The sequence below is a fragment of the Amborella trichopoda genome, chromosome 9, assembly GCF_054954075.1.
Source record: "Amborella trichopoda isolate Santa Cruz 75 chromosome 9, AtrichopodaSantaCruz75HAP2 v2.0, whole genome shotgun sequence".
Taxonomy (NCBI): domain Eukaryota; kingdom Viridiplantae; phylum Streptophyta; class Magnoliopsida; order Amborellales; family Amborellaceae; genus Amborella; species Amborella trichopoda.
Window position 1 is genome coordinate 52006603 of NC_142344.1, and position 27917 is coordinate 52034519.

Below are 27917 nucleotides of genomic sequence, written 5' to 3' on the forward strand. Positions count from 1 at the left end.
AATTTCTGCATAAATTTCTGCTATTTTGATAATCACTTTGGAATCTGTGGCTTCTATTGGGTAGCATAGAGGCTGTGGCTTCCAAATTTTTGCATAAATTTATGCTATTTTGATAATCACTGGAAGCCGCAACTTCCAAAACAACAGGCACTTCCTGTTTAACAAACACGGGATTAGATGCACCCTTAAAATGATTGTTTCATTGCTCGAACTCATATTAAACTTTACCCAAATGAATCGATTTTTCACATCGAAGTGATTTTACATCCCAGGCTTTCGATTGGGCCAAAGAGCCTTGAATCCAACTTTCCATGCTCTTGTGCCAAAATCTACAAAATCTAGTTCGGTTAAGGAAGAATGATGAAATTCAATTACTCTTGAGTTGGGGCTTGGATCAGATTCATGGGGTTTTGTATTAGTTATCTTCAACTTAGAAAGAGCTTGAATATTTATTGATTCTTAAAGATTGAACTTTTCAGATAATAGATTTAAGACTTGAATAGATCAAGAAATTGGCCAACCTATGATTAAGGCTAGATCTAAGGTTTAAAGTATTGGGCTTAATTAAGATTTGGGAGACCCAAATTAGGGTTTGTGGGACACATAAAAGGTACATTTCCCTCTCTTTTATTACAAAAGAACTTTAAATAATTCAAAGAAAGGGGTTGTCTACAAAAGTCCATTTATTTTGCGTACATAGAGTTCACAATCATTCCCACTCGTTCCCACTCATTAGATATCAAATTGGATAGCTTAGAGTGAATCACAAAATACAAGGATTTTTTTCTTGGAGACTTTGTGCCTATTGAATGACACTCTCACAACCACCCATTTTAAAATTTAAAAAACACGAGCGATGGTGACTTCTATGTACAAAAGATAAATGGTCTATTTGTAAACAATCAGAAGGGGTGTCTAGTTATGTGATTCTGACACTTCTTTTTGTTGCGACTTGATTACTAAGATGGAGGACCTTTATCTCTATTGTGACTGCCGACTACTAAGATACATATGATGTTTATCTATATTGTGAATGGAAAGACCTTGTTGACTTGAAACTTGATTTCAACATTTCTTCCATCATACCAAAGTATCTCAATAAAATTTTACAACTTATAACAGGGGAAATTCCATAGCTGATCATTGGACTTTTCCTTGAGAATTCTGATAAAAAAAACCAAGAACCCCATGATTAAAGGGCAAAACAATCACCAGTTCTCCTCTACATTATCACAAAGAATTACAACTTTTATTTTCCATTTTTTTTCTTTACAATCAAGTGCACTTTAGTCACCCTCTCAAGACGTCTCTTTCTTTGTTGAGAATGCACGTCCTTCATAGTCCACCTCATGAAAACAGAAACAACACATTCCTAAGAAAACACAATTTTGTATACAACTAGTAAACAGGGCAGCCTTCAACAACTACACCTTTAGCTGTAGGGCAAGAAGCCAAGGGACAACCATCAAGCTCTGAACCCCACCAATAAAGGCTAATGTCCTCAAGCCCTAACCACAAGTATAGTAACACCCCCATAAAGGCTAACCCTGCATCTAGTGAACCTGAAAGAATGTAATTGTGGCGTTGCCACCAATCACGTTTATACCTGTAAACAACAAAACCGAAAATAAATCCCATCAATATCCAACTAGTGTAATTCACAGTAGTGGCAGGAGGCATTATGCTAATCGCCCCTATTAAGACTGGCATGTTGATGAGACGAATCCACTCTTTGTCAGGGAAGGCTTGATGAGCTAGCCACATAACAAAAGGAGCTATAGCCCCACCTAAGAAGCACCAATTGATAGCAGAATATGTACCAAGGTCCCCGAATATTCGACGTGGGCCGAGTAGTCCCCAAATGACAGATGCATCGTAAAAGACGTGGTCCATAGGACAAGTCCATGGGCTATTAGACGGGAGCACTGAGGTATCGCAAATGTTGGGGATCAAGTTCATGAGACACCATGCAGTTCCAAGGTAGACCATAGCTGCGATCATGGTTCCCACTATCTACATGAATTATAAGCCAAAGTACATACTTAAGCATGATTGGCCAGGAATAGTAATAAGAAGTTTAAGAATATAACTGTAGTATAAGATATGGGATTGTATACTATAAGACCATCCACTTTTAGTACAAGAATGTCACTATTAGTCTTAGCCATCAAATGTGAAATCCATTAGATTGAATTATGTCACAAAATTTGAGAAATTTTATTTTGGACTTTGTACCCAATCAATGACATCTCCGACTATCCAATTTCGCATCTCATGGTCAATAATGATGGTCACCTCCTTATATCAAAGGTAAATGATCTTGTTGTATACATGTCCATAGGATATTGCTAATGTTAGAAGAATATATTTGATATGATTGGCTATTTTTTGGTTAAGAGCTTTATCTTTTTAAAATATATCAACACATCATTTAATCAATTTTTTATTAGAAACAACTTGTGGGATGCAACATGGAGTGCACGTACATGGCATGGGTATTCCAGGCAAGGGTACAATGTAAATTCTTGGTTACTATATGCTTTCCAAATAGATGAATGTCTTAAGCACATTGGGTCATATACCCTAACTGCCAAAACTAAAAGCCCAAATGCTACTATTTAGGGTTTGCAGAACTTTGTCCAATTTCAGTCCCTAACGTACTAGCACAAAGATTCTCCTGTTCAAATTTGTAAATAAGGGCTTGATATAGAAATCAATATGATTATAAAAAATGTGCTATCTTTTACCTGTGCCATGAACATTGTTCTTGGAGGTATCTTCATGTAATGGCCAAGCTTGAAGTCCTGTAAGAATGTTACAGCCTGCTTCATACTGATAAACCCATAAACCTTGAAGCACATGTTCGCCACTGGTCGACCAGGATATAGATATCCAATGACATACTCTGAGATGATGTTTAGACCAGGCTTCTGATAACAGGAGATTTAACAAGTTAGGCCATCTAACTCCAATACCACAAAGTTCAGCAATATGTTGGATTAAGAGGATAGGTTATACTTGATTAGTAGTTGCAGTGATGATCCCAATTGGAAGAGTGAAGAAAATAGAGATGCCACAGGCTAGTAGGACTCCCCACCACGGCAACTGAAGCTGGTCATTGTAATATTCGCAAGCAAACATGGCTGCCGCAATATTAAGTATAAGGGTAACAATGAACCACCATTCTGGGACTTGCTCATACTTGGTCATGAGTTTTGTATGAATATCCATCGTCTTCTCTTGGAATGTAGTCTTGCTTATTTGCAATATTTCCCTGCACAAGATGAATTCTAGAGTAGTCATATCCAACATATTGAAAGGCTTCATTTGTCATATAAAAGAATTTTTACTTATGCCTCATTTTACTTGTGTGCTTTCTCTCTACGTAAAGCACAGGTAGATTATTGCATTTGCTATAAATGCAATGAATCAAACTCTGCATTCAAAGCCCACTGAAAGCCATGTACTGAGGTTAAATTGCTAGGTTAGTCTTTAGAACCACATTTAAACAATGATCGTAATAAGCAATAGCAATCCAAAGTAATAAGCAATGGGGATCCAAGCTTACCGGCCATGAAAGAGCAACACATGAACTACAGTTGCAGCGAGAGAAGCGAAACCAATGCCATATGTTAGCACAAAGAATGTGCTGAGATACAACTTCCCTCCCTTCTCATATGCCTCCAAATCAATGTTGAAATTCGAGTCGACAATGGCTGTAATATTATACTCTCCCCCAGAATATGCAAATAACTTCTCAGAGAATATAGGAAACCTCTTAGCATTGTAGAGATCTAGCCAATAGGCTAGTGGCACTATAACATATGTGAATAAAAAGAAACCTGCAGCCACATTAGCAGTTGCAAACCAAGGGCTAGCTAGTGGACTATCCAAGTAAGAGGAAATGCTAGACCAATCGAGCCCAATGGCACCTAGGCCCAAGCCATGAAGGCCCGAGCCTAGTTGATGTGCTAACACAGACTTGGGGAAAATCCAACAGATCCAAGAGAGAGATGTGAGCATGGGAAAGAGGTAGCCTGGTAGAGCATAGTAAGCAAAGCTACAAATTAGAGCAACGAGGAAGAATTGGTTTCGTGTCAGGCTTTCTTTTGGTCTCTCTTCTTTCTCATGCAAAGCTCTGCCGAAATTTAAAAGAAAAGCATAAATGACCAGGTTTAACATTTCAGAGTTTGGAGGTAGAGTTAACAATCTAGTTCCCAAATTTAGTTTAGAAAAGAGGCATATTCCTTATGTCTTATTCATTTGAAATTTGACATCAGTTCGGGCTCGTACATTTGAAATTTAAACCACCTAGCTAAAAGTCATATTTTTGCCAAATATTGATAGCTAAAATGAATAAAGATCATTTAAACCTAGATGTTTGTGTTCCCTCTTTGGGGGACGTTGATATTCCTTTAGATGCTTTAAGATGCGAAATGGCTAAAATGAATAAAGATGATCTACAGATTTTGAGACGTAACAAACTCCTATGATTAGATTGCTTTCCAATGTAAGTGCAAATTTGGCTCCTTCAAGAGTACAAAATCTTTTCTATCATTTAGTATCCGACAAAAGATTATATAATCCCACAGGTATATGCTTCATTTGGTAAAAATCTTATTTAGGAGCCTTTCTAGATCCCAAATTTCAGAGATTTAACCTCAACCTAGCGACCAATCTGGAAAAACGAATTATAGCATTTTGTATGTGCTTGTAATGACATTTCAATGTTTGGATAGAAACTCAAAATCAATATCATCATCTGGTGATTGTAAAGTGAATCCTAAAATTTTAAATAAAAATTATACTCCCAGGTTCTTTTTCCCAAGGGGAACAGATTCAATTTTCCTTCAACAAACTTTTGGCCCAAGGGCTAAGATCCTTCACAAAATTGTTAACTTTTCAGTTTTCAATTCCAAAAGAAAAAGTCAGGGAAAACATGAAGAACAGCATGGGACCCCTGCATAATTCGGGTCTATGCCCCAAATCATTTAATATCATATCATAAAAGACAGTGGATTGAAATAGTTATTATCGTTAATGGTATATTAGTGGTGGGAGTTTTATCTGGATATTATCACTATTATCACCTTAATCGAGAATTTAATATAAAATTAATATATTATTTATCATGAAATAAATTTTTATTGAGATTAATAAATATAAATTCAAATCATACACATTAAAAAGCATAAATATCCTGAAAATTTTATGAATAACAATGTTGACAATAACTTCTAATATATATCAACCTTCAAAAAGAAGAAAAAAACACGTCTAACGCATATTGAAATTAAAATAGGAAAATAAACTTCTAATGCATATTGAAATTAAAATATGAAAAATCATTATCGGACATGATAGCGTTAACCTATATGTGCATTATCAATTCCTTGCAAACCACTCCACATTGGCCTTAGTGAGATTTTTAGAGAAATGTTTTGTAAATGACATATTTCTTTTCAAATTCAAATTATTGTTTTCTTTGATATTACATTCTTACTATTGTCAAAAAGTTTTTATCGCAATTAAAGTGGAAAGCCTTAAAATATCACTAAAAATTCATATTGGCAGGATATTATCAGAATTATTATCGACAATATAACTTCTTTATAATAAAATAAAAATAACTTTAATCTATCAAAGATAATTGGCCACTACGTTACAAGTAGAACCTAGAGTTCTTATACTTGTGAATCACAACTATTTTGTCCTTTTTCTTGTGTGATTTTTTGGCTCTTTATCTTGAGTTAAGGTACCCGATGAAATTACAACCACTGGACCTCTTACAAGGTCCGGTTTGCAATGTTGACCTGAGAGCAGTCTTTTAAAACCTGGAGATTTCTGATTCAGATTGCCGATTTGGATGGATATGATGGGACCGAACCGGTTCTAGGATGGTTATGGGCCCTGACCTGGTTTCTTCATAATACCTCTTTATCTATATATATATATATATATATATATATATATATTTTTTTTTTTGTTTTTTTTTTTTTTTTTTGTTTTTTTTTTTTTTTTTTTTTAAGCTTACCTAATGTTTTGTTAGGTCCCCCTAGATCTCCACCCAATAAACCCCCTCGTTTAATTTTTATTTTATTTTCTTTTTTCATATTTCTTTGAGTCACCGATAGAGACCGATCTAGACCTAATCAGAATCACCAGTCTAGCGACCTGACACTGATATGTCGGTGAACAATCCACTCCACCAATCCAGGTTTTGAAACACTGGGTGAGAGTAAAACTATCCAAATAAAACACTAATTTTCCAAATGCACAAAATCAAAAGTTTTTTGAACAATCACCTTAAAATATGCAAACAGTTATTCCATACAGTTATTTCAATATTTCCCAAAAAAAATTAGTTAGCAAGAACAAACCAAGAAGCCTTACCCGAATATGGAGACTTGGACAAGATTATAAGGCCACCACATAGCGGCCGGCTCCACTAAATATTTCCGAAACATCCCCGCCCATCCAAACCCCATTACCTAAGGAAAACCACATTAGCTTTCCACAAAAGTAAAAAACAAAACTTATATTGTGGTACCTGTTTGTGCCTTGCATGGATATAAACAGCTCCCTCAATAGTCTACTGTGAAGTTCAATACATGCAAAGATGTTATAGGGTAAATATGTTATGATCCAGATAGTCGTAGTAGCTATTGCGATTTTAGATATCAAGATTGGATCAGGCCAGCAAGTAGATTATCAATTGTTGACTTGTCCAGGTTGGTTTATAGCAAAAACATGGTCTGATCAAGAGTTTGTCAATATTTGACATGTTTTACCTGGTAAGATCATCTGATTTTCATCGATTCAACCGGCTAACCAAAGTTAAGAAATAATTTTTATATATGTTTCATATTTATTTTTGTTGCACATTTATATATTATTCTTTTTAGTCCTCTTTAAATTAGGTTTATCTGGTTTGCTTAGTGGTTGGACCGTTTTTATCTAGACCAAACCTCTCAATAGTTTACTAGCACGTTTAATCCTAATAACATTAATCATGACCTTGTGGTTTATAGTCCAATGAGTGGATCAAGCACATAATTCAGGTAATTGAATAGTTCATTTAATTAAATATTGTGGTAGACTCAGTCCTTCCATTATCCTACAACCTACTGAAGGAATGGTGATAAAATATATATGATGAAGCTTTGATGACCATATGGATCATGCCCATTACAAAAAAGTATAAAAGAAATGAAGACCCCCATTTTACTTAAGAGAAAGTATCGCATAACACTAGCAACCGTTTTGTACGAAAGGTCATATTGTCCTTGGCCATTACATACGAAATTAGGTGTACGTGGAGAAGTTATACACCTCAACCAGTTCAAAATCTCATGGATAGGGCTGATTATGAACAATGATAAAGGTTAACCAAGGTAAACAGTTTCATAGTTTCTGATCCCCTTGATAGGAAAACAAGGAACATATCATTGAAAGGCTCAAATAATATTATAAAATCAACAAAAGGCTCCAAATATCCCATTTTTATTGAAATGTTTAGTTTTTAAGTTCCATTCCATAAAGGTAAATTCTCAAAATTTTGTTTAAAAGTTACCAAAGTACCATTGTCAGGGCTGGTAACTATGAATAATTAGGTGTATTATGGCAATTTGGCCAACTTAAACGGCTTGAACCAAAATTTGAAAATATCTTTGGTTGTCTAGGGTTGGGAACAAGAAACTATCAAATGACAAAAATATCCTAGTTCTGCCTTGTTAATTCTAGACTAGGGGTATTTTATTCATTTGACTGTTCCATTTCCCAAGCTAAATATCAGTGGCATTTTTATAATCTGGCTTGAGCTACCTAACTCGGTTAAATTATTGAAATACTCCTCGTCATTTAGATCCCAACCATGAACATGAGTAACTTGAAAAATTTTACTAACTTTATTTTGTAGACCATTACAGTACCAATAGTACCATGATGGTTCAATATCTTAAAACGACCATGATGGTACTATTGTTGCAGTGACGAGTCATGGTTCTCGACCTTCACAAGGACCATTACAATACTAATAATAGTGCCACAATCTAATAATAGTACCATGATGTTCTAATAGAATCATAAATGACATTTTTATAGAAAGTCAAAGAATGTGTACAGGTATCGGCGATTTAAAAAGTGGACCACTCAAAGCCTAGACGGCCGCCAAGGCGGTGCAGAACGCCTGGGCGCATCGCCTAGGCCTAGGCGGCCAAATTAGATGGGATATCCCTAGCGCATGCCAAGGCAATGCAAGACCTGGATGCATCGCCTAGGCCTAGGCGGCCAAATTGAATATGTTTTTAATACTAAAGTGGCAAAATTGTGGTTTTTAGGTACATTTGAAACCCAAAACCTGTTAGAACCTATTTTAGAGAGAATGATGAAAAACCCCAATAAAACTAGTTTTTGGTGATTTCTATAAAATGGAAAGGTTTCTCAAAGTTATGTAGAAATTGATTTAAACATCACTCATTAATATTAGATTTCGTTTTGGATGTTTTATAAATCTATTAGAGGGTTATACAGTTATACTTAAACTGGTAAACTATAGAGAACATTTTTCTTTCTACTGGGCCATCTAGGTTATTGGGGCCTGCCTGGGCATTGGGCGGCATGGACCCCCGACCGCGTAGGCTCCACCTAGCGCTTTTTAAAACACACATGGGCATAGTTTTAAAAGAATAAGTAATTATTTAAGGACGTGGTTAGCATGGGGTGAAATGCAGACCCCTTAATGAATAAATTTTTGAAATACAATTCGATCCTAATTTTTAGAGAATATATAATCATTAACACGGAGATCATGAATATGAAAAAATAAAAAAATTTGAAAGCTAGAAATAATAATTCTATTAAAAAAACATTTGGACCATTAGTTTGAATGGTTTTAAAAAAAAAAGTAACCCTAGTTATAGCCGTTATACAAATTGAAAAAAACAGGTTGGAGATAGATAAATACAAAAGTAAGAAAACAGCTGACTCACCTGAGTAGTGATGACAACCAAAAAGGCCACAAAAAATGAGAGGGTCTCCTTGTAGAATACCTTCACCGAACTCACAATATGTATTGCAAAAACAGATCCGGCCCCTGAATTAGCAAAAATAGTTATAAGGACATGCTCCTTCACATTAAAAGGCCCTGGATTCAGCGTAAATTCCCAACGCTTGCCCTTGAAGAAGGGGCGAGTAGGTAGAACGGCGGCCATGAGGTGGCCGAGGGGTACAACCGCAATTTGTGCTGAAACTGAGGTTATAGTCAAAGGCTCGGTTCTGAACCAGAAGAACTGGTTGAGGAAGGAGATGATAACGCAAGAGAGACACCCTAAGAACCACATCCTGAACGTTATAACGGGCAGCGAAGGGTCATCGGTAACGGGGACCGTTAGGGCGACTTGCTCGATGGGTGAGTTCTCAGGGGAGGTGTTGGGTTCTTCGGTTGTTGTTGAGGAAGAGGGCTTGTCCACTGCAAATCATGAGAGAGAAAGTGAATAGAGAGGAGAAATCTGGAGAGAGATTGCACCTATCTCTCCCACTGAACATTTTCAACATCTAGACAGAGAGAGAGCACTCATTTGGAGAGACGAAAGGGGGCACCTATAATGGAGACTGTGGGGGAGGGGAAGAGAGAGAATTGAAGCTTACTGGATGCTTTCAATTTGCCCGGTTAGAGAGAGAGGGAGAGAGAGAGAGAGAGAGAGGGAGAGAGAGAGAGAGAGAGAGAGAGAGAGAGAGAGAGAGAGAGAGAGAGAGAGAGAGAGAGAGAGAGAGAGAGATTGCAACTTACGAAGTGGGGTAGTGACGGATTTGGGAGGATCCTCCATTTTGGAGGACGATGTCTTGATTGGAGAAACGATTTGGAGAAGGGTGTCTGTGATTTTGGCTTAAATCTCCATTACTGCATGATATATTGGACGATCCGGAGAGAGATACAAATAGAGAGATAGAGAGTACAATTGGAGAGATAGAGAGTTGGATGGAGTAAAAAACTAGCCGGTCAGGCGTCGAACCGAACCCGCCGATTTTGATTTAGCCGAACTGGATTTGTGTTAAAACTGCATTTTTTTTTTTTTTTTGGCAAAACACGGGGAAAACGAAATAACGGCAGTTTTTTGATATGGAGCACGTTATTCGCAGTAGGAACCGTGAATTAATTTTTTTTGCTTTTTTTTATTCGATTTAATTGCCATTTTTTTGACGGTTTTGGTGCTTTCGTGTTGTAAATCATTATTGATTGCTTATAAAACAACAAAATTCGAATCAACGATAAAAAAAAACAATAGTTCTTGTGGATTGAAGTGGCAGATTTTCTAACCTTTTTGAAATTTTTACAATGTTATCAATTTCTTCTTCAATAGGTAACTATTATCAAAGAAATTTGAGAGTTTTGAATCATAATCGAATTGGTTACCATATCCGTGTTTCAATTTGTTCATTGATTTTGGCCCGCTCGAAGAACCTGTGTTCGAGCAGCTCGAAGAACCGTAATTTGATCCGCCGTTTCGTTAATTTCATCTTTAATAAGTAACGATTATTGATAAAAGTTAAGCGTTTTGAATCATAATAGAATTGATTACTATATACATGTTTCAATTTATTCAAAAAACATGATATTTGGGGTTGATTTTGGCCTCAATTGCTCGATGAATTTGTGTTCAATCCGAAAAAACAGATTTTGGATCAATTTAATGGTCTTTTTTTTATCAAATTGATTTATGGATTTTGATTAGCAAGACTTCATCTGTCATATAAAATAGGTAGGTTGATTTATAATTGAGTAAATGTTTTTATATGAATTTATTTCTTGCTTGATGTCATGAAAATTTCATATGCCTAAATTTTTTATAATTTTTTAAATTAAATAAAAAATACCAAATATATTTTTTATTAGATTTGATGCAGTTGAAAGATGATTACTAAGCTTTTGTATTGATTTGTTCCATTTTCCGAACATTAAGGGTCATTTTTGCTTGAAATGTTGCTCGATTTTAGGGGTTTTTGAGAAACCGATATTTAAAAAAAATAAAAAATTTTACTTAATATTATTAAGTTAATAAAATTATTTTTTATGATGAATATGGGAAATTTTTTTTATTTTGTTTACTAAAATTATATTTTTTTGATAAAATTATGTTTTTATGATAAAAATATGTTTTTTTGATGAATATGAAAGAAAAAAAATCGATTCTTCTTTTTTAAATGTTATATTTTTCTCTAACAAAAAAAAAAAAAAGTGTATGATAATGTCGGTCTTACTTTTGCTTCATTTTTTTTTTTGTTCGGTTTTTTTTCTTTTTTTTTGAAGTGCGCGATATAGTTATATTTGTAATAATGGAAATAGAATTATAATTGTAATTGTTGTAATAATGGAATTGGGATTGTAATTGTGCAATGGAAATGGGATTATAATTGTATTGGCAGAGGCATTCACAATTGCAAACTTTTTTATTATAAAAAAAAATTTGATTTTGTTTTTAAATAACTGTCTTGGATTCTGATATTTACTTAGGATCAATAATGATGAGCTCGTTCTTACCATTTCCTTATTTTGTCGTAAGGATTGCTGATATAGCAGTTTACTTTGCTGCTCCATTGATGAATGTAATTAGGAACAGTTAATATGATTACTTCAAAACTTTTGTTGAAAAAGAGAAACAAAGAAAATACATTGGAAAAACATAAGAGTGTCACTCTCATTACTACTAGTCATTATTAGTTGGACGTTATAACTCGATCAATTAAATTAATGTCAAATTATAAATTGTCTTGCATATCTCTATAGTATTTATAAATTTTGTAGGTGTGTGCGCTTTAGTGAGATGCACATGAATAAAATATAAAACAAATAATTTGAATGATAAACATTATGCAAAATACCCTTAGAAAGTTTCAGAGGTAATTTCATCATTTTATTTTATGACTATTTTTTTTAGGATTTTATTTTTATGCGACTTGGTCATATGTACACGCCTCAAATTTTCGATAAATCTGATTAGTATAATAATTATAAAAATTCAAATATTACCGAACAAATATCACCGTGTGATAAACTTTGGACGGTGATGAGGTATAGGTGAAATACTGTAGAACTTCACTTATAAGCATTTTGTAGATTTTTCATATATGTATATATGGAAAAGACTACGCAACGCCAATAGACGAAAATGAACAGTGATTTCGCCTACTCCCATCACCGTCCAAAGTTCATCGCGCGGTCATGATTATTTGGTAGTGTTTTATATTTCATTTTTTTCTACAAATCTGAATTACTTAAAATTTGGAGCGTGTATTCATCAAAAATAGGGGAATCTTCTAAAAATATAAAAAAAATATTTTACATGAAAAAAATTGATCAAAATACCCCTAAAATGTTTCGAGGGTAGTTTGATCAATTTTTTTTTTGCAGATATTTTTTTTATATTTTTATTAAATGCACCTTAGTAAGATGTACATACCCTCCAAATTTCAGGTCATTTCGATTTGTATAAAAAAAAATAAAAAATAAAATATTACCAAACAATCGTGACCGCGCGATGAAATTTGGACGGTGATGTGGGTAGGCGAAATCACTATTCATTTTCACCTATAGGTGTAGGGAAGACTTTATATATATATATATATATATAGATATGAGAAATGATCTTATAAGACCATCCCCACACATGTGTGTAGGACTTCAAAGGATCACCATTAAATTTGACACGGATCTATAGAAAAGTCAAGTCCCACACCCATGTGATAAATTTTTTAGAGATCTGTGCCAATTTTAATGATGATCCTTTGGGGTCCTACACATATGGGTGGGGGAGGGTCCTATAGGATTATTACTATATATATATGGAAGATGTTACGGTACATCGATTCATGTATCGCTTACAGTAAACACCGAACGGCCCTGATCGAATCTGGGCCGATCTGACGATCACATATGTCAAGTAGTGTTTTATTTTCTATTTTTTTTCTACTAATCGGAATGTTATGAAATTTGGAGCGCGTGTTCATAACAAATAGACGAATTTACGAAAAATATCAAAAAAATATTTTACATGAAATAAATTGATCAAAATACCCTCTAAAAATATCAGGGGTATTTTGGTATATTTTTTCTGTAATTTTTTTTATTTATATTTTTATTAGGTGCGTCTCACTCAGATGTACACATACTCCAAATTTCAAATAATTTCGATGTTTATAAAAAATTAAAATTCACACACTATCAGACAACCGTGATCGACAGATCGGCTCAGATTCGATTTGGGGCTTTGGGTGTTTACTGTTGCGGTACACACACGAGCGTACAAGAACTTTTTCCACTCTCTCTCTCTCTCTCTCTATATATATATATATATATATATATATATATGTATGGAAAAAGTTTATATAAGGTTGCAACATTAAAATGTAGAAATATGGATGCACCTCAAAAATCCATCGGAGAAGGTTGTTTTAATGTTGAAAAACCCTCTAATCGATCATCTCGACATAGAGATGCATGAATATTATAAAAAAAAAGATTTTGAGTCCCGAAAATAATGCATCTTACAATACATTATCTCGACTGTCAATTTTCAAGATTTTCATATGTTTATAGATCTAATTGATTTTAACCATTTTTGGAGCTTAAAATTTTATAATTAGATATGAAAATAGATTTTCAGATAATCTTAATAAATTTTTGCACCAAAATTATATGTTATGATAAAATTTGGAGGTACACCTTAATTGGATTGTTTAAGGTTGCAACCTCATAGAAACCACACCCATATATATATATATATATATATATATATATATATATATATATATATATATATATATATATATATATATATATATATATATATATATATATATATATATATATATATATATATATATATATATATATATATATATATATATATATGGAAAACACTACACAAAGCCTATAGGCGAAAATGAATAGTCATTTCGCCTATGCTCATCACCATCCAAAAGTCATCGCATGGTCACTATTATTCGGTAGTGTTTCAATTTTCATTTTTCTTTTACAAATCAAAATAATCTAAAATTTGGAGCGTGTGTTCACAAAAAATAGAAGAATATAATAAAAATATAAAAACAAGAATTCATAAAATATAAATTGATAAAACTATCCCTAAAAATATGCGGGGGTATTTTGGTTAATTTATATTTTACAAAATATTATTTTCATATTTTTATTAGGTGCGCCTCACTAAAATGTACACACGCGACAAATTTCAGTTCATTCCACTTTATAAAAAAATAAAAATTAAAAAGCTATTGGACAATCGTAACCGTATGATGAACTTTGGACGGTGATGAGCATAGGTAAAATTACTATTTATTTTTGCCTATAGGCGTTGAGAAGACTTTTCTTTTATATATATATATATATATATATATATAGTTAAATGTAATATGGCCTCTTAGTGGAACAACCATGGATAAAGTGCCCCCATCTTGCATAAGATGGTGCAACGAGTATTGAACTTGACATGTACATCATTCGTCTGCGATCGCAACTTCAACACTTTCGAGATGGTGAATATTCTATTTACCCTTAGCGTCATCTTCTATCAATTTATGATAATAATTTTATTGATACGTTTTTTTTAAAGTAAAAAATTGTAATATGAAAATGGTCTACTATGAAACATGTACATGCAAAGAAGAGAAATAGACTTGAGTAGAAGAGACTGAATGACCTTATTTTTGTTTAGTACAATCAAAGTTGAAAGAGCGCCATCTAGAGTGCTTTCAAATTGAAGACCTCATACTTATGAAAGATATAGATCCAACAAGCGAGTGGATGGTCTTGCCCGATGCCAGGGATGAGCATGTATTCCAGGGAGAGAGCTTGACATGGACCCAAGTGCAAGAGGCGGTTGGTTTGGCATCGAGCCGAGTGAGAGCTACAACATCCTAAACATAGAGGAAGTGGAAGAAAACGGCTCAAGAAAAGGGAAAGGGGAGGGGGAAGAAGAAGGCGTAGACGAGGAGGACGATGATCTTGGAGGAAGAAGAGGATGTAAACTCAGATGTGAGAAGGAAATAAGGTTTTTATGCGGAGGAGGAGGAGGATTACTATGATGATGATGGCTTGACATCATCATCAGATTCAGGTGGACTACATGCCAGACAACGACGTTGTGTTCGTAGTGATGATGAAACTCAAGCTCATAATTGAGTTCATCATATTTGTGGGTTGAAGAAGACTTTGTAATTTGTGGCTTTTGTTGGTCGGACATGAGTTCATATGACTTTTTGCCAATGACTTTTGAAACATTTGTGACTTGTGAGTGACTTGTGATTTGCGAGATTTAAATGACATCTCGAGTTCATTTTATCTTTTAATGTTGATTTTGAGCTATAATTATTGCATTTACCGTCTGTATAGGTTTGATATGTGCTTCTGGCATCTTAACAATATATTAAATACAAAACTAACTTATTAAATAGTAAAACAAACAATTTTATATATAATAAAATGTGGGAGGTATGGGGGATCCAAACTTCTTTTTTTAAAAAATCACTGGTCATCTTTGTGTTTAGGCAGCCCAACCCCAACCCCAACCCCAACCCCAACCTCCCCCCCCCCCTCCCATCGCCTAGGCAGCCGCCTCCGACTTACTGAACATTGCTTACAATCCTCAAGACCCAGTATATTTTCCATGTCTCAATAACCCTACTGGGCCCCAGTTCCAAAATCTCTAGAGAGAAAGAAGTGGAGGCGCTCTACATGCTAGAGAAAGGTGTCCTTGATTTCTAGAGTGAGAGAGAAATAGTTCTTCAAGCCTAGAGAAAGAAAGCACACAGAGAGGAAAAGACTGCAGGGATATTCAAATCCATCCTACCATTCAAGCTCTAAGTAGTTTCTTCAGTGGTGGATTCTTTTGCTCACAATTAAATTGTCGTCTGAGGCTCACAGGCCCTCAGAGAGAAAGAGAGGAGTGGACTGAGACAGGTAAAAACTTTAGACGGAGAAATTGAACCCCGTAAAATTCAACTCAAAGTTGAATGACTGAGGATTCAGATATTTGGAAGTTATTTGGATATTAAAACATATAGTTTGAACCTATCAAATACGACATATAAACTAACATAATTAAGATTATGAAATATTCTACAATATCCTGAAATAGTAGGATAGTAGCGTGCTATCAAACACACTTTAGTGAAAAATATAGTTTTAGGATTTGAATCTGAAACAAGATATTTTATACATGTCATTTGGCTCAAATGACTTAGGTGAAACAAATTATTGAAATGACCGGTGTTGAAAAACTCGGACGAGCCAATTTACACTCACCCGATTAACTCGAACTCACCACCCTAGCAAGTCTAAGCATCCCCGAGTGGGGTGGTTCAACTCAAAGATCTTAAATAAATTTCAAAAAAATTACAAAGAATACAAATAAATAAGAAATTTATTTGTAAGATATATATTTTTATGTCTTCCATCATTTGAGCGAAGATTGGAAAGTGTCTCAGCGATGAATATCTATTTTTACATTTTCTCTTCTTTTTGGATTATTCTGAAACCCCCATCACAAATTGATGTCTTCAAAATCCATCTTTTCACTATTTTTTTAACCTCATTTAGATGTGTTCTATTTAATTTTACGGTATGTAATTTTTCCCTTTTTTGGGTGCTTTTTATTTTTTTTTAACATTTTTGGGCTTGGTTGGACTTCGCCTGACCCCGAGTAACTTCGATTCGGCCCGAATTACTTGGCTCGGCCATAGGCCAAATCCTGTGACCGAGTCGTAGTTTTACTCGCTGGAAATGACGAGCTCGTTTGAGGCTACAAACATAGGAGGGCAATTTAAGTATTTTTAATCAAACTTGGGGGTACCCAAATGAAAAGATTTTTAAATATTAACCACTTTATGGGCTTAAGCCACCTCATTGATTTTTTTTGTGTGTGAGTGTGTGGAGGGTTTGACCATTTAAATGATGCTTTCACATAACTAAGTTTTTAAGGAAAAAAATCACATATCTCCCTAATACATTAAGGAAGACATACAAATATTGGATATTCTAATGTAAGTAAATAAATGGCACGGCTTGACAATTTTAGCAAAAAAATCAATGCCATTACGAGATAAAAGATCACAAAAGTCAAGAATACATGAACAAACACTAGTACAAAAAAGAAAATCAATGCTATTTTAAGTAAGGGCTGATATGTCCCAATGCATTTGGAGACACCGAACAAAGTTTGGCTATAACCTAATTGTAAGTCAATGAGTAGGGGTGGCAAGGGACCTGGACCCATCCAGGGTTTAGGTATAGGTCCAACTTTTTGTCCCGATGTGTTGGGTCCAAGAACACTATTTGGATCTAGGTTCATGTCTATGTTCGATTAGGATCGGGTCCTAGTTCCCAATCCGACACTATATATTTGTATCCCAATTTATGAAATATATTTAAATATACAAATATTTTAATTTTGGGTCGGGTCCGTGAGTCCCACATGATATTTTCAAGTTTGGGTTTAAGTCCGGTGACTTCTGGTCCGGCCAGACTATGACCTGAAACATTACCACCCCCATCAATGACATCACTAAAATTTGAGCATGCAGGCTGGATTTGTCATATAGGGGCAAATAAAGAAAGCATTAATATTGGATAAGGACAAGCTTGCCAAGATTAAAGAAAAGGAGAGCATAAATACTAGAAATGGAAAGAGGCGTGGCAAGACTAAAAGAGGCAATTCAAATAATGCTTTCCACTTGGGTCTTATCCAACGATGGTTAGTGAATCATAGCTAACTATGGTTAGTCATTCATTGGGTAAAGTAACACAACCTTCACTAATATAAATACATAAGGGCATCTCTATCCCATACCCAACCCCTTACAATCATCTCCCTCACATCCCAAGGCTTCTTAGAGTTTTAAACCCGTCCTATTTTGCATTTTTCTTAAGTAGTTCTTTCTCATCCCCTCAGTTTCTTCTTTGTTGAATTAAAACAAATCCACCCAAGTCTCAAAGGTTATTGCTTGAGTGACATATATTTTCCTATAATTCTACTTGTTTGATGTCCAGAAGTCTTTTGCTCAATCTTGGGCTCTTCATGTTCAAAATATGTCAATAGAATATTTCTACTAAAAGCCCAAGTTATCCATAGGGTTTCCTCACTACTGAAAGATCAATCCAAAGTAGGGTTTTGGAGAGAGAATTATTTAACTAGCCCTTCTTTTCTTAGGTGTCTCTAGCAAAAACAGTTTTTGATTAATTTGCTAACAAGAGAAGACTAGAATTTTATCATTTCTAATGGAGAAGAAGACTCTAATTTTCTCTCTTCTTCTAATGGCTGACGAGGAAGAGATTGAAGATCTGAACTTCAATTCTTTGATCCTAGAGAGTTTGATGGCATTTGTGATATTGGAATGGAGAAAATCACACCCAGATGGTATGGAAATGAGAAAAATCCAACCTACATAGCGTGAAGATCTGTATATAATAGAGTGGGGATATGTAAGATTCATCTTCATGCTGATGTAAAGATGATGAGTGGTATGTTCAGAATCGGGCTTGGGATTGAGTGGCTATCAGTTGACATAAGCTACTCCTACCACTGCAATGGTACCTCTCAATTACTCTTCCTACCACTAAACTCCTAATGCAAAAGGAGCCCCAAAAATAAAATCCAATCTTGACAAGCAAAGTGAGCAATAAACAAGATTTAGTGAAGCTTTGAGGATTGTTTTCTCCTAATTGGGGAGATGCTGAGGTGATCCATCATCCAAGTGCAAGGAGGACTTTGCAGGGCAAAGAATTGTTCAAGCCAAACAATATATGAGATAAACTTATAGATATAACGTGGGAGACAATAAATTTGCATGGATGCATGCATGCATCTATGCACATAGTTTTATATAGATGCAAGGAAGTTCGTCAATATTCTAGAAAAAGAGAAACTATATTATACTAAGGACATCGCTCTGTGTATGTGAAAGAAGAAAGCAAAGCATGTTTTCTTTTTAAATCAGCAGTTATATGCAAAAAGAAGAAAATTTGATATTCTATGTCATTGTAAGATGAAATACCCAATTATTTATTGGAAACAACTACAATGATGTGCACTTTTGCAATTCTGTTACTTGTTGTCTTCTGGTTTTGCCGGTTTCTCATTGCATCCAATATTCTTTTGCTGCTAAAAAAAAAAGAAAAAAGAACATTTTTTTAAAAAGAAAGAAAATTATCAATCCACCTTCACCACAATCAAATTTGTGAAATTCAAGAAATGAAATGATATATTTTCTCAAATAAAGGTGGAACCAATCTTGGGCTTGATTGTTTAAGTGGTTGACGATTGCAATACTAGCATCCCAAGTTTAAATACTTCATCTGAATTTGTATGCTACCGTTAAACAATAACAAAAAAGAAGAAGAAAAATGATGATCAAGCTCAACAGTCTACAGCAAACCCAAGATTACACATGCATTTTCAAATAAATTCAATATCATGTCTCATGTTAGAACAATGATTTTCCTAGACCCAGAACGATTAGCAGTAAATGTATTGCCACAAACACATATAGTTTTACATTCTAGAAGTTATTTTATTATCACAAACACATATGGTTTTACATTCTAGAAGTTATTTGCGTTTCAAGTTCTTTTGGCTGGATCTATGGTTGCCAAAAGGGCCCTATAACGGACCCTAATGTAGAAGCATCAGAGACCGATAGAGATCCTATACTAGGAAGTAGCTTCATGTTTCATATTTTATTAAGATAATTATGCTTGAAGATTACCATTATCAACCTAATAATGAAGTTGTCCTAATCTGGAATAAGTTCATAGCACACTCATTCTCTATTAGGCAATAAGAATGCCAATGCAATCAGCAGTTCAGACTTGACTATTTAGTAAACTTGTTTTGCCATGATGATAAGGAAAGCATGGATCTTCTTTTGCTTACCCTGTCTGGGATCTGACATAGACAACTTTTATAGTGTCTTTACCAGGACTAATGTCCGAGACTTAGATAGAGATTGGTTAGCAAAGAAATTCAAAGTGGTGATTATTGACACCACATAGAAGACCAGCTTCCTATTTCTAGAAGGAAAGCACACTTGGTGTGCTAAGGGTTACATATTTCATAATACATAAACTATGCTGAATGAGATTCAACAAGTACCTTTTGGGAATGCTGGTATGCACTGGAATCGAATAATGTACACCAGAGAAGCAACATAATCTCAAATGCTTTGCTCACTGAAACATGTATGGGATAAGTGGCAACTTTTATAAGGAAGTTACTTTGAGAATACAAGATGAGTTATTCTAGTATGGATGAGTTTATAGTACTTGGTTTAGGTAGATTAGGCCTGATTATAGTGAGGCTTTGTTAATAGGCTACTAGTTTTATAACATATTTTCTTTCCTTATTAATGTATTCCTTTCTACTGACGCATCATAGAACATAAAAGGCACGACCCCAGTCTTCCATGTTATCTACACAATGAAAACTAGATATAGACAAGAAAGCAACAAAGAATACATGACTAAACCAATAAACTTTTTATGTGAGAGAGAGAGAGAGAGGGAGAGAGAGAGATCATATTTAAGAATTATAAATTAATTAGAAAATTCTAAATTTAATTTGGAAAATGCTACAATCAGTTATTGATAACAGCTTCATGAATAAAGATGTAAAGTTGAAACATAATGACAAAAGTAACCTTGTGCATGAGAACACATGTGCATCACTGTATTTGAATATCAATTAGTTTGAAAGCTCATCCATGATTCCATGGATATAAATAGAGGAATAGAACATGTGAGAAAGAGGTCCTATGTTGCAGTCACTCTTGAAACATTTAAAGAAATAGAGCACTTTTTCAGCATGATGAAAAGGCATGATGTTAGACCAAATCATATCACTAGCTCTCTTGTCAATTGATATAGTAAAATGGGATCTAAAAAGTCCCATCAGTACTGAGACAATTAGGTAGTTCAACTATTCAAGATAACCCACATTTAAAATGCATCACAAGTGCATATGGTAGTGCACTTGTGATAAGAAATTTTTTAAATGATGACATAAAAGCAATGCCAGCTTGATAATGTAAAACAATTATTATCCAAGCTTAGGCAAGTCGAAGTATGATTGAAACTACTTGTGAGATGAAGATAAAATGTGGCATGTGGAGCAGCACATCTCAAGTAGTTAATATAACTATTTTTTTCGGGTATCCTATATCTTTATTTAAGTGTCGTTATAAGGTTACAATTGTTGGTAAAAAATTCCCCTCATAAAATCCATTAAGGCTTATTCGGCACCATGGGTTAACAAACCCAAGTTTTGAATAAAAAACTTGTTATGTCAAACCTGGTTATGTCAAAACCTGGTATTTCAAACATGACTTGTTTAGATGGCTATGAATGGTACCCATGTTATGCGTGATGTCATTTTTTGATGCATACCGGCTCTATCATACAACTTGATCGATATACTTAAGAGTTTGTATGCTGATATTCATCATACTGTTTCTAGATTTCTTTAATAGGTCCATAGGTACCATGAGCCCAAATTAAAACAATTCATAGAGTAAATATCTAGTAGGCATCAACCTGTTTCAAGCATTTCTATAGCTGACTTTTCCATATCTTTGAACATTCCTGCCTCGCAATATTTATCAATTATATAATTGTAAGGGATAGTGTTAAAGTCCAACTCAATAGTAGGACATTTCCTTAGAGACCTAATTGATTATTTACCATAAGCACAAAAAAAATCGTTCATACAGTAAATATCTAATGGCCATTTTCCCTGTTTCAATCATTTCTATTCATGATTTCTCCACATCTTTGAGCATTCCTGCCTTGCCATATCCACCAATTATGCAATTGTAAGTGATAATGTTAAATTAAGCACAATTATAGGATGTTACCTTAGACACCCAATTGATTAGATCAAGGAGAAATAAGTTAAAGCAACAAAGAATGAAGACTCTGTTACGTGCATTATATAACAGATTTACAATGAAACAACTACATTAATTACATGAAATGCTTCATCAAGATGATCACTAATACCATAAGCACCCAAAAATGATGTACACATCAAATGTCGATTTGATCCTTCAATAAGCATAGTTTGGAAGAGCAATCTTGCCTGCTCATGTCATTTACATGTGCCAAAAATTTTAATGACCTTTACATGACACTTGGGATGATGTTACTATAAGAAGCAATACAAAAACAATAAGTAACATGATCACTTTATTGAAATTCTCCACCACAAGATTGTTTAGTTTCCATTATATCGAAGTGTCAAAAATGATAAAATTCCCCGGGTTATGTGTTACTTGTATCTCAAATGCAACAAGCTCATTCATTCATGTTGGGCAAGGCATATTTAAGAGCAAGAAGGTATATTATTGCGTTCATGGATATTTATTCTTGAACCATGATTATTGCATTTAAAACACGTGAGAACGATGTGGTTCACTTTGATATGATCGGAATATTGGCTAAAATGGTCACGTTGCTTCTACAAACATTTATTTCAACAAGTAAACCTTCTTTCTACAAACAGGACAACTCCTAGGAACCTCACACTTGGTAGGGACCCAAGGCCATAGCCTAGTTAGCCTATGTGCCACCTTGCACCATGCGCTTCCCCTATGCCTCGATAAGGTGGTGGGAACATAGATAAGCAATGACAAAAACTTTTTTTCCCCCTCAAAAAGGGGGAAGGGATTGAAGGGGGGCTTTTTTAGAGCGAAAAACTTTCATAAATCTAATTTTAATTTTTTAAATAAAAAAATATTAGGTTTCAAAGAAATCTTTTAGAGGTGAAGTTTGAAAGTTTCCAGAGTTTGTGAGATCTGAAGAGTAAGAGGTTTGGCATCTGAAACTTGTTGATTCAACAAATCTGCATTTCCATACCATGAGGTTTTTTTTGTCGTATTGGCTTTCGAAAATGTCGTCTTTCGGATCGTATAAGCATTCCAATCTAGGATGAAAATATGCAAAACCATATAATGCATACACTAAAAATAAATAAAAATAAAAAGTTGGACAACTAGAATAAAACCCCAAAACCCACAACAACTCCACCACCTTTCTAGTCTATTGCACCCTCATTGATGAGGTGCACCTAGTCATGGTGCTCCAATTTGTTGTATATTATATGGATACTTCAAATGCAAAGTGCTAAGTACTACGTGAGCTATTGGAGTCTCATGACCAAGGAGAGAGACTTCAACTCTCCTTTTTTTTTGGGACAATAAAGCTAGGTCAAGATGTGTGATGGTCTTTTTAGATCAAAATCCCCTTTAGTGTAGATCTTAAATTTAAAACCTAATTTTAACTTGACCTTTGTGATCATACCTCTTTTTTCATATCGGGTTTAAATGGTCATCGATACAAAAAGTACTAGTATATAGCCTTGATTATAAAAAATTATAAACGAGAAAGTTTAGATACTATTTTATTCCATTTTTAACTACTAGAACCGTTTTTTCCCTAGCATGAAAATAATTCATATTGAACCATTGGAAATGTCCTTTACCCAGCATGAACTCAAAACTAACCTTCTTAACTCTATTGATAAATTTGACGACCTATTGGAATCTTAAGGTGCACATTGATTTCACTTCTATAGTCCTCCTGTTAAACAATCACATCCAAATCCCTATGATCCCTTAATGTTGCAGTAATGTATGCATTTGTTCGTTTAAATGTCTCATTTTGTAATTCTTGTTTTTTCATGTGTGCAGTAATTTTATGTATCCATAAAGGAAAAGTATTTGATGCGTCAAGTACATCCCCTATTGCATCAAAATCCATTTTTAAAATAGACTTAAAAAAGTGATGGCCTTACCAAAAACTAAAATAAACAGTGTTGACAAATATATAACAAAAGATTATCATTTTAATTTTTTAAAATTTATTTTACAGGTGTTGAGATTCTCAACCCCTAAAATTTTGAATCCAAAATACATATATAAGATGAATTTTGGAGGGGGTTTCATGTAAAAAATGAGCCACCTCTCTTATCAAAACCTTATTCATCTATAAAAATGTCTAAGGGCCATTAAGTGGTACTTTTAGTGGGTTGCTTTTTGAGATTTTTTCATAGTAAAAATATATAGATGTACTGACTGTTAATGTTATTTCAATCATCACTTGATGTTTATGATATTTTTAGATATTTTTTATTTAGCTAATATTTTACACTTTTATGAGTTAGTTAACTATGATTAATTTAGGACACTAAAGCTCATTAATAGTAGTTAGGCAAAAAAACATGTTGCCATAAGTGATTTATCTCGCTCCTCACTTCTTAGAAAGCCACCCTTGAATTTTTAGTAATGACCAAAATGTACTTAAACTATGTTGTTAATTGTTTTTTTGGAGAGGGGTGGGGGGAGCTATTTTGTTAATTATTTGGAGGCTTTTTTTGTCTGAGAAATGAAAAATGGCTATTCTTCCCTTTTGGCAAGGGCAAACTTGGAATTATATGCTCACATTTTGGACGAAATTACCTTGTTCGCATTTGATTTGAGCCACCACATGTAACATACATAAATACTACTAAAGGCAATAGAATGGTCAAGTCACATCAAAAATTCAATGAGGTTACTATAAACTAAATTAGCAACAAGTGGTAACTTCTTAAAAGTTGGGAACCTCCTCAATTATTTTAATGAAATTACGCAAGTGCCTCTTTCTGTATTTAGAACTTTGAACAAGATATGACATTTTCTTGTTTTTTTGGCAAGGTAAGTTAGTCAAGCCAAATGAACTGAATACTACTATTTGTTCTTGATTCCAAACTCGAAGTTTTCTCAATAAATCATGCTTTGAGTTTGGAACCTATAAAAAAGCACAGGTATTTTAAGAGGGGTTAAACTACAAAATGAAGCTGCTTGTTCCAAGTTCCAAATATGGAATAAAATTGTTTTAGTGCAGATTAGCATTCCAGTTTTGAAAATGTATTTATGTCAATTTTCTCAAATAACATAAATACATCAAATTACTGGAAGAGCCATGATTAATTGGGGTTACCATCCGAGAAGAAGGGCAATTGTAAGCATTGTTAACAAAATTCTTTGAGAGGTATCTGTTTTTAAAAAGTATACACTTTATGAGTAAAATAGTTGATTTAACAACACCAATGATCTTTTATAGTGGTTTTGACCATAAAAATGATACTTTTATTTGAAATTGTCAATTTTATATTGAGTATGGAAGACCATATAAATGATATTTTCTAATAAATAAATGTTGTTTTCATGTTAAAATATCATTTTACTTAAGAAAAATGTTTTGATAGGGCCACAACCCTATCAAAATAAGTAAAGCCTCACCTCAAAACTCTCTGAAAATTGCAGTTATGATGTTGGAAAAATTTCAAATCCATCATCTTGGCCTTGACCATTATGGTTGTGAAAAAAATTAAGATTTCAAGCCAAAAAATAGTGCATAATGAAACACATTAATCCATCATTTCGCCCTAAAAATAAGCATTCACATATCAGCAAGATCTGTACCACTTTTTGAGTTTCAAATTTCAAGTCAGTATTGAAATTTGATTTTACAGCCATCACGGAGATTTCCGACATCCAAAGTGCTTTCCGAACAAGGATTCGATATGAGGCTTAAATTTGTTTTCATAAAGCCTAGGCTATATAGAAAATGCATCATTTATTTAAAAATGCCCTTTTACTTAAAAATGACTCTGCATTCTGGTGTTACACACCTAGAAGAAGGGCATTCAAGCATTTTTTTAAATTTTTTTTTTTAAGGAGTTGTGGTTTGATCATTTAAAAGATATTTTCCCCCAAATCAATGTTGTGTTTAGTAAAAATTCATGCATTTCCAAAATGCATTAAGAAAAATAGAAAAAGTTTGAATGTCCTAACGTAAATAAGTGCTACCACTAGAGTATTTTAGTAAACAATCAATGTTATAATCAGAAAAGATCACATATGTCAAGAATACATTAGTGAGGGTTAATACAAATTAAAAATAATGCTATTTTCAATAAGAACTCACTTATGTCCCAATACATTTAGAGAGACTGTACAAAGTGTGGTTGTATCCTAGTTGTAAGTCAACACTGCTAAAATTTGACAATGTAGAGTTAGTTTTTTCCTTAGTGGCAAATTACAACGAGGGCATTAATACTAGATAAAGACAAGCATGCCAAGAAGGAGTGCATAAATACTAAAAATAGAGATGGGCGCACCAAGAGTAAAGTTGGGGGCAATTTACATAATGCTTTTCCAATTGGGTCTTATCCAAAAGTGAATAATGAATCACAATGTTAGTTAACTATGGTAAGCCAAATTGGTGGGTTAACTAACTCAGCCTCCAACATTATAAATAGAGAATGCCGTCTCTCTCTCTCATACAATAATTTGCAGTCATCTCTCTCACATCCAAAGGCTTCAGCTTTTTGGGATGATTCATCTCCCATTTCTTTTTTTTTTTTATTAAGTTCTTTCCCATCCTTTTTATTCCTTCTTTGTTAAATAGAAAACACCCAATTCCCATCAGCTCACCTTTTTTGTTGTCCTCTATTCTTTTGCTCAGGACTGGGCACATCATGTAGAGATCTATATCAATAGAATGTTTCTACCAATAGCCCAGGTTGTCTAGAGGTTTCAAGCATTCTTGATAGATCAATCCTCTTTCGCTTAGGTCTCAGCAAAAATGATTTTTGGATGAAACTGATCCAATTAGTTCGCTAACAAGTCTAGAAGTTTTTCACTTCTTCTAATGGCGAGCGAGGATGAGATTGAAGATTCGAACTTCAATCCTTTGATCCTAGAGAATTTGGTGGTATTTTCAATGTTAAAATGGGGAAAATCACACCTAAGCAGTATGGAAATAAGAAAAATCACATTGCAACAGTATGAAAATAAGAAAAATCCAAATCTACATAAAGAAGAGAAGTGATGGTATGTAGTGCTATGTGAATGGTTGAGCTTCATGTAGATGTGAAGATAATGAGTGAAGATGTGAGGATTATTCAAGCCTAGCCACCTGCAGGGCAAATAATTGTTCAAGCCAAACAAATATTGGACAAATTTATAGCTATTAGTTGCATGCAATCATGAATATATCTTTAGTCACAGTTTTATATGCATGCCATAATCCTCACCTAATAACATGAATGGTAAAGAATTGTTCAAACCAAACAAATATTGGACAAATTTTATAGCTATGTTGTGGGTGTGATAAATTGATAATAAAGTTGCATGCAAAAATGCATGTATCTGTGGTCATAGTTTTATATGTATGTTACGAAGCTTGTTAGTTATTCAAGAAAAAAAATGATAGTATATTATTATGTTGACATCTGCCTATGTGTTTGTAAAACAAGAAAACAATGTATGTTTTGTTTTTTTTGTTTTTCCAAATTAGAAGTTATATGACATAATTTGCATTTGCTAAAGCATGACAAAAAAAGAGGAAATGTTGATGAGTCATTCTAAGAGGAAATACCAATTTATTTGTTGAAAGCAGCTGAAATGCCTTGCAATTTCCCATTTCCGCTGCTTGTTGTCTTCAACTTTTGCCAGCGTCTCCTTGCATACAATATCTTTCTTGTTGTCAGAAAAAAAAAAAAAAAAAAAAAGATGGAAAACCATCAATCTATCTTCACCGCACTCGCTAGAACTTGTGGGTTAAGCTGTTGATGACTGCAGTACTATATCCCAGGTTCGAATCTTATAGCTAAACAGAGAGAGAGAGAGAGAGAGAGAGAGAGGACAAAATATAATCTAGTTGAACTTTCAAAAGCAAACCTGAGTACACAAATATTCTCAAAGTAATTCAATATATTATGTCTCGTGAAAGAACAATGATTTTCTTGGATACAGATCGGTTAGCATTTAATCTATTGCCAATAGTACATTTGTTTCTACATTCTTGAAAA

General features: G+C 33.9%; 1 protein-coding gene across 7 annotated transcripts; it reads right to left on the reverse strand.

The window, feature by feature from the left end:
* Positions 1-1047: 1047 nt before the first annotated feature.
* On the reverse strand, positions 1048-10020 carry LOC18441599 (oligopeptide transporter 7). 7 transcript variants are annotated; one of them, XM_088845903.1, is made up of 8 exons: positions 9791-10020; positions 8991-9469; positions 6394-6491; positions 3569-4037; positions 3019-3274; positions 2748-2930; positions 1821-2013; positions 1048-1606 (listed from the first exon to the last, which is right to left on the reverse strand). In XM_088845903.1, the coding sequence occupies exons 4-8, from the start codon at positions 4021-4023 to the stop codon at positions 1554-1556; spliced, it is 1140 nt and encodes a 379-aa protein (XP_088702029.1). In that variant the 5' UTR covers positions 4024-4037; positions 6394-6491; positions 8991-9469; positions 9791-10020; the 3' UTR covers positions 1048-1553. The 7 variants fall into 7 exon arrangements, with proteins under 7 accessions (XP_088702029.1, XP_088702024.1, XP_088702027.1 ...); XM_088845898.1 differs by having other exon boundaries at positions 3569-4138; XM_088845901.1 differs by having other exon boundaries at positions 1048-2013.
* Between the last annotated feature and the right edge of the window lie 17897 nt (positions 10021-27917).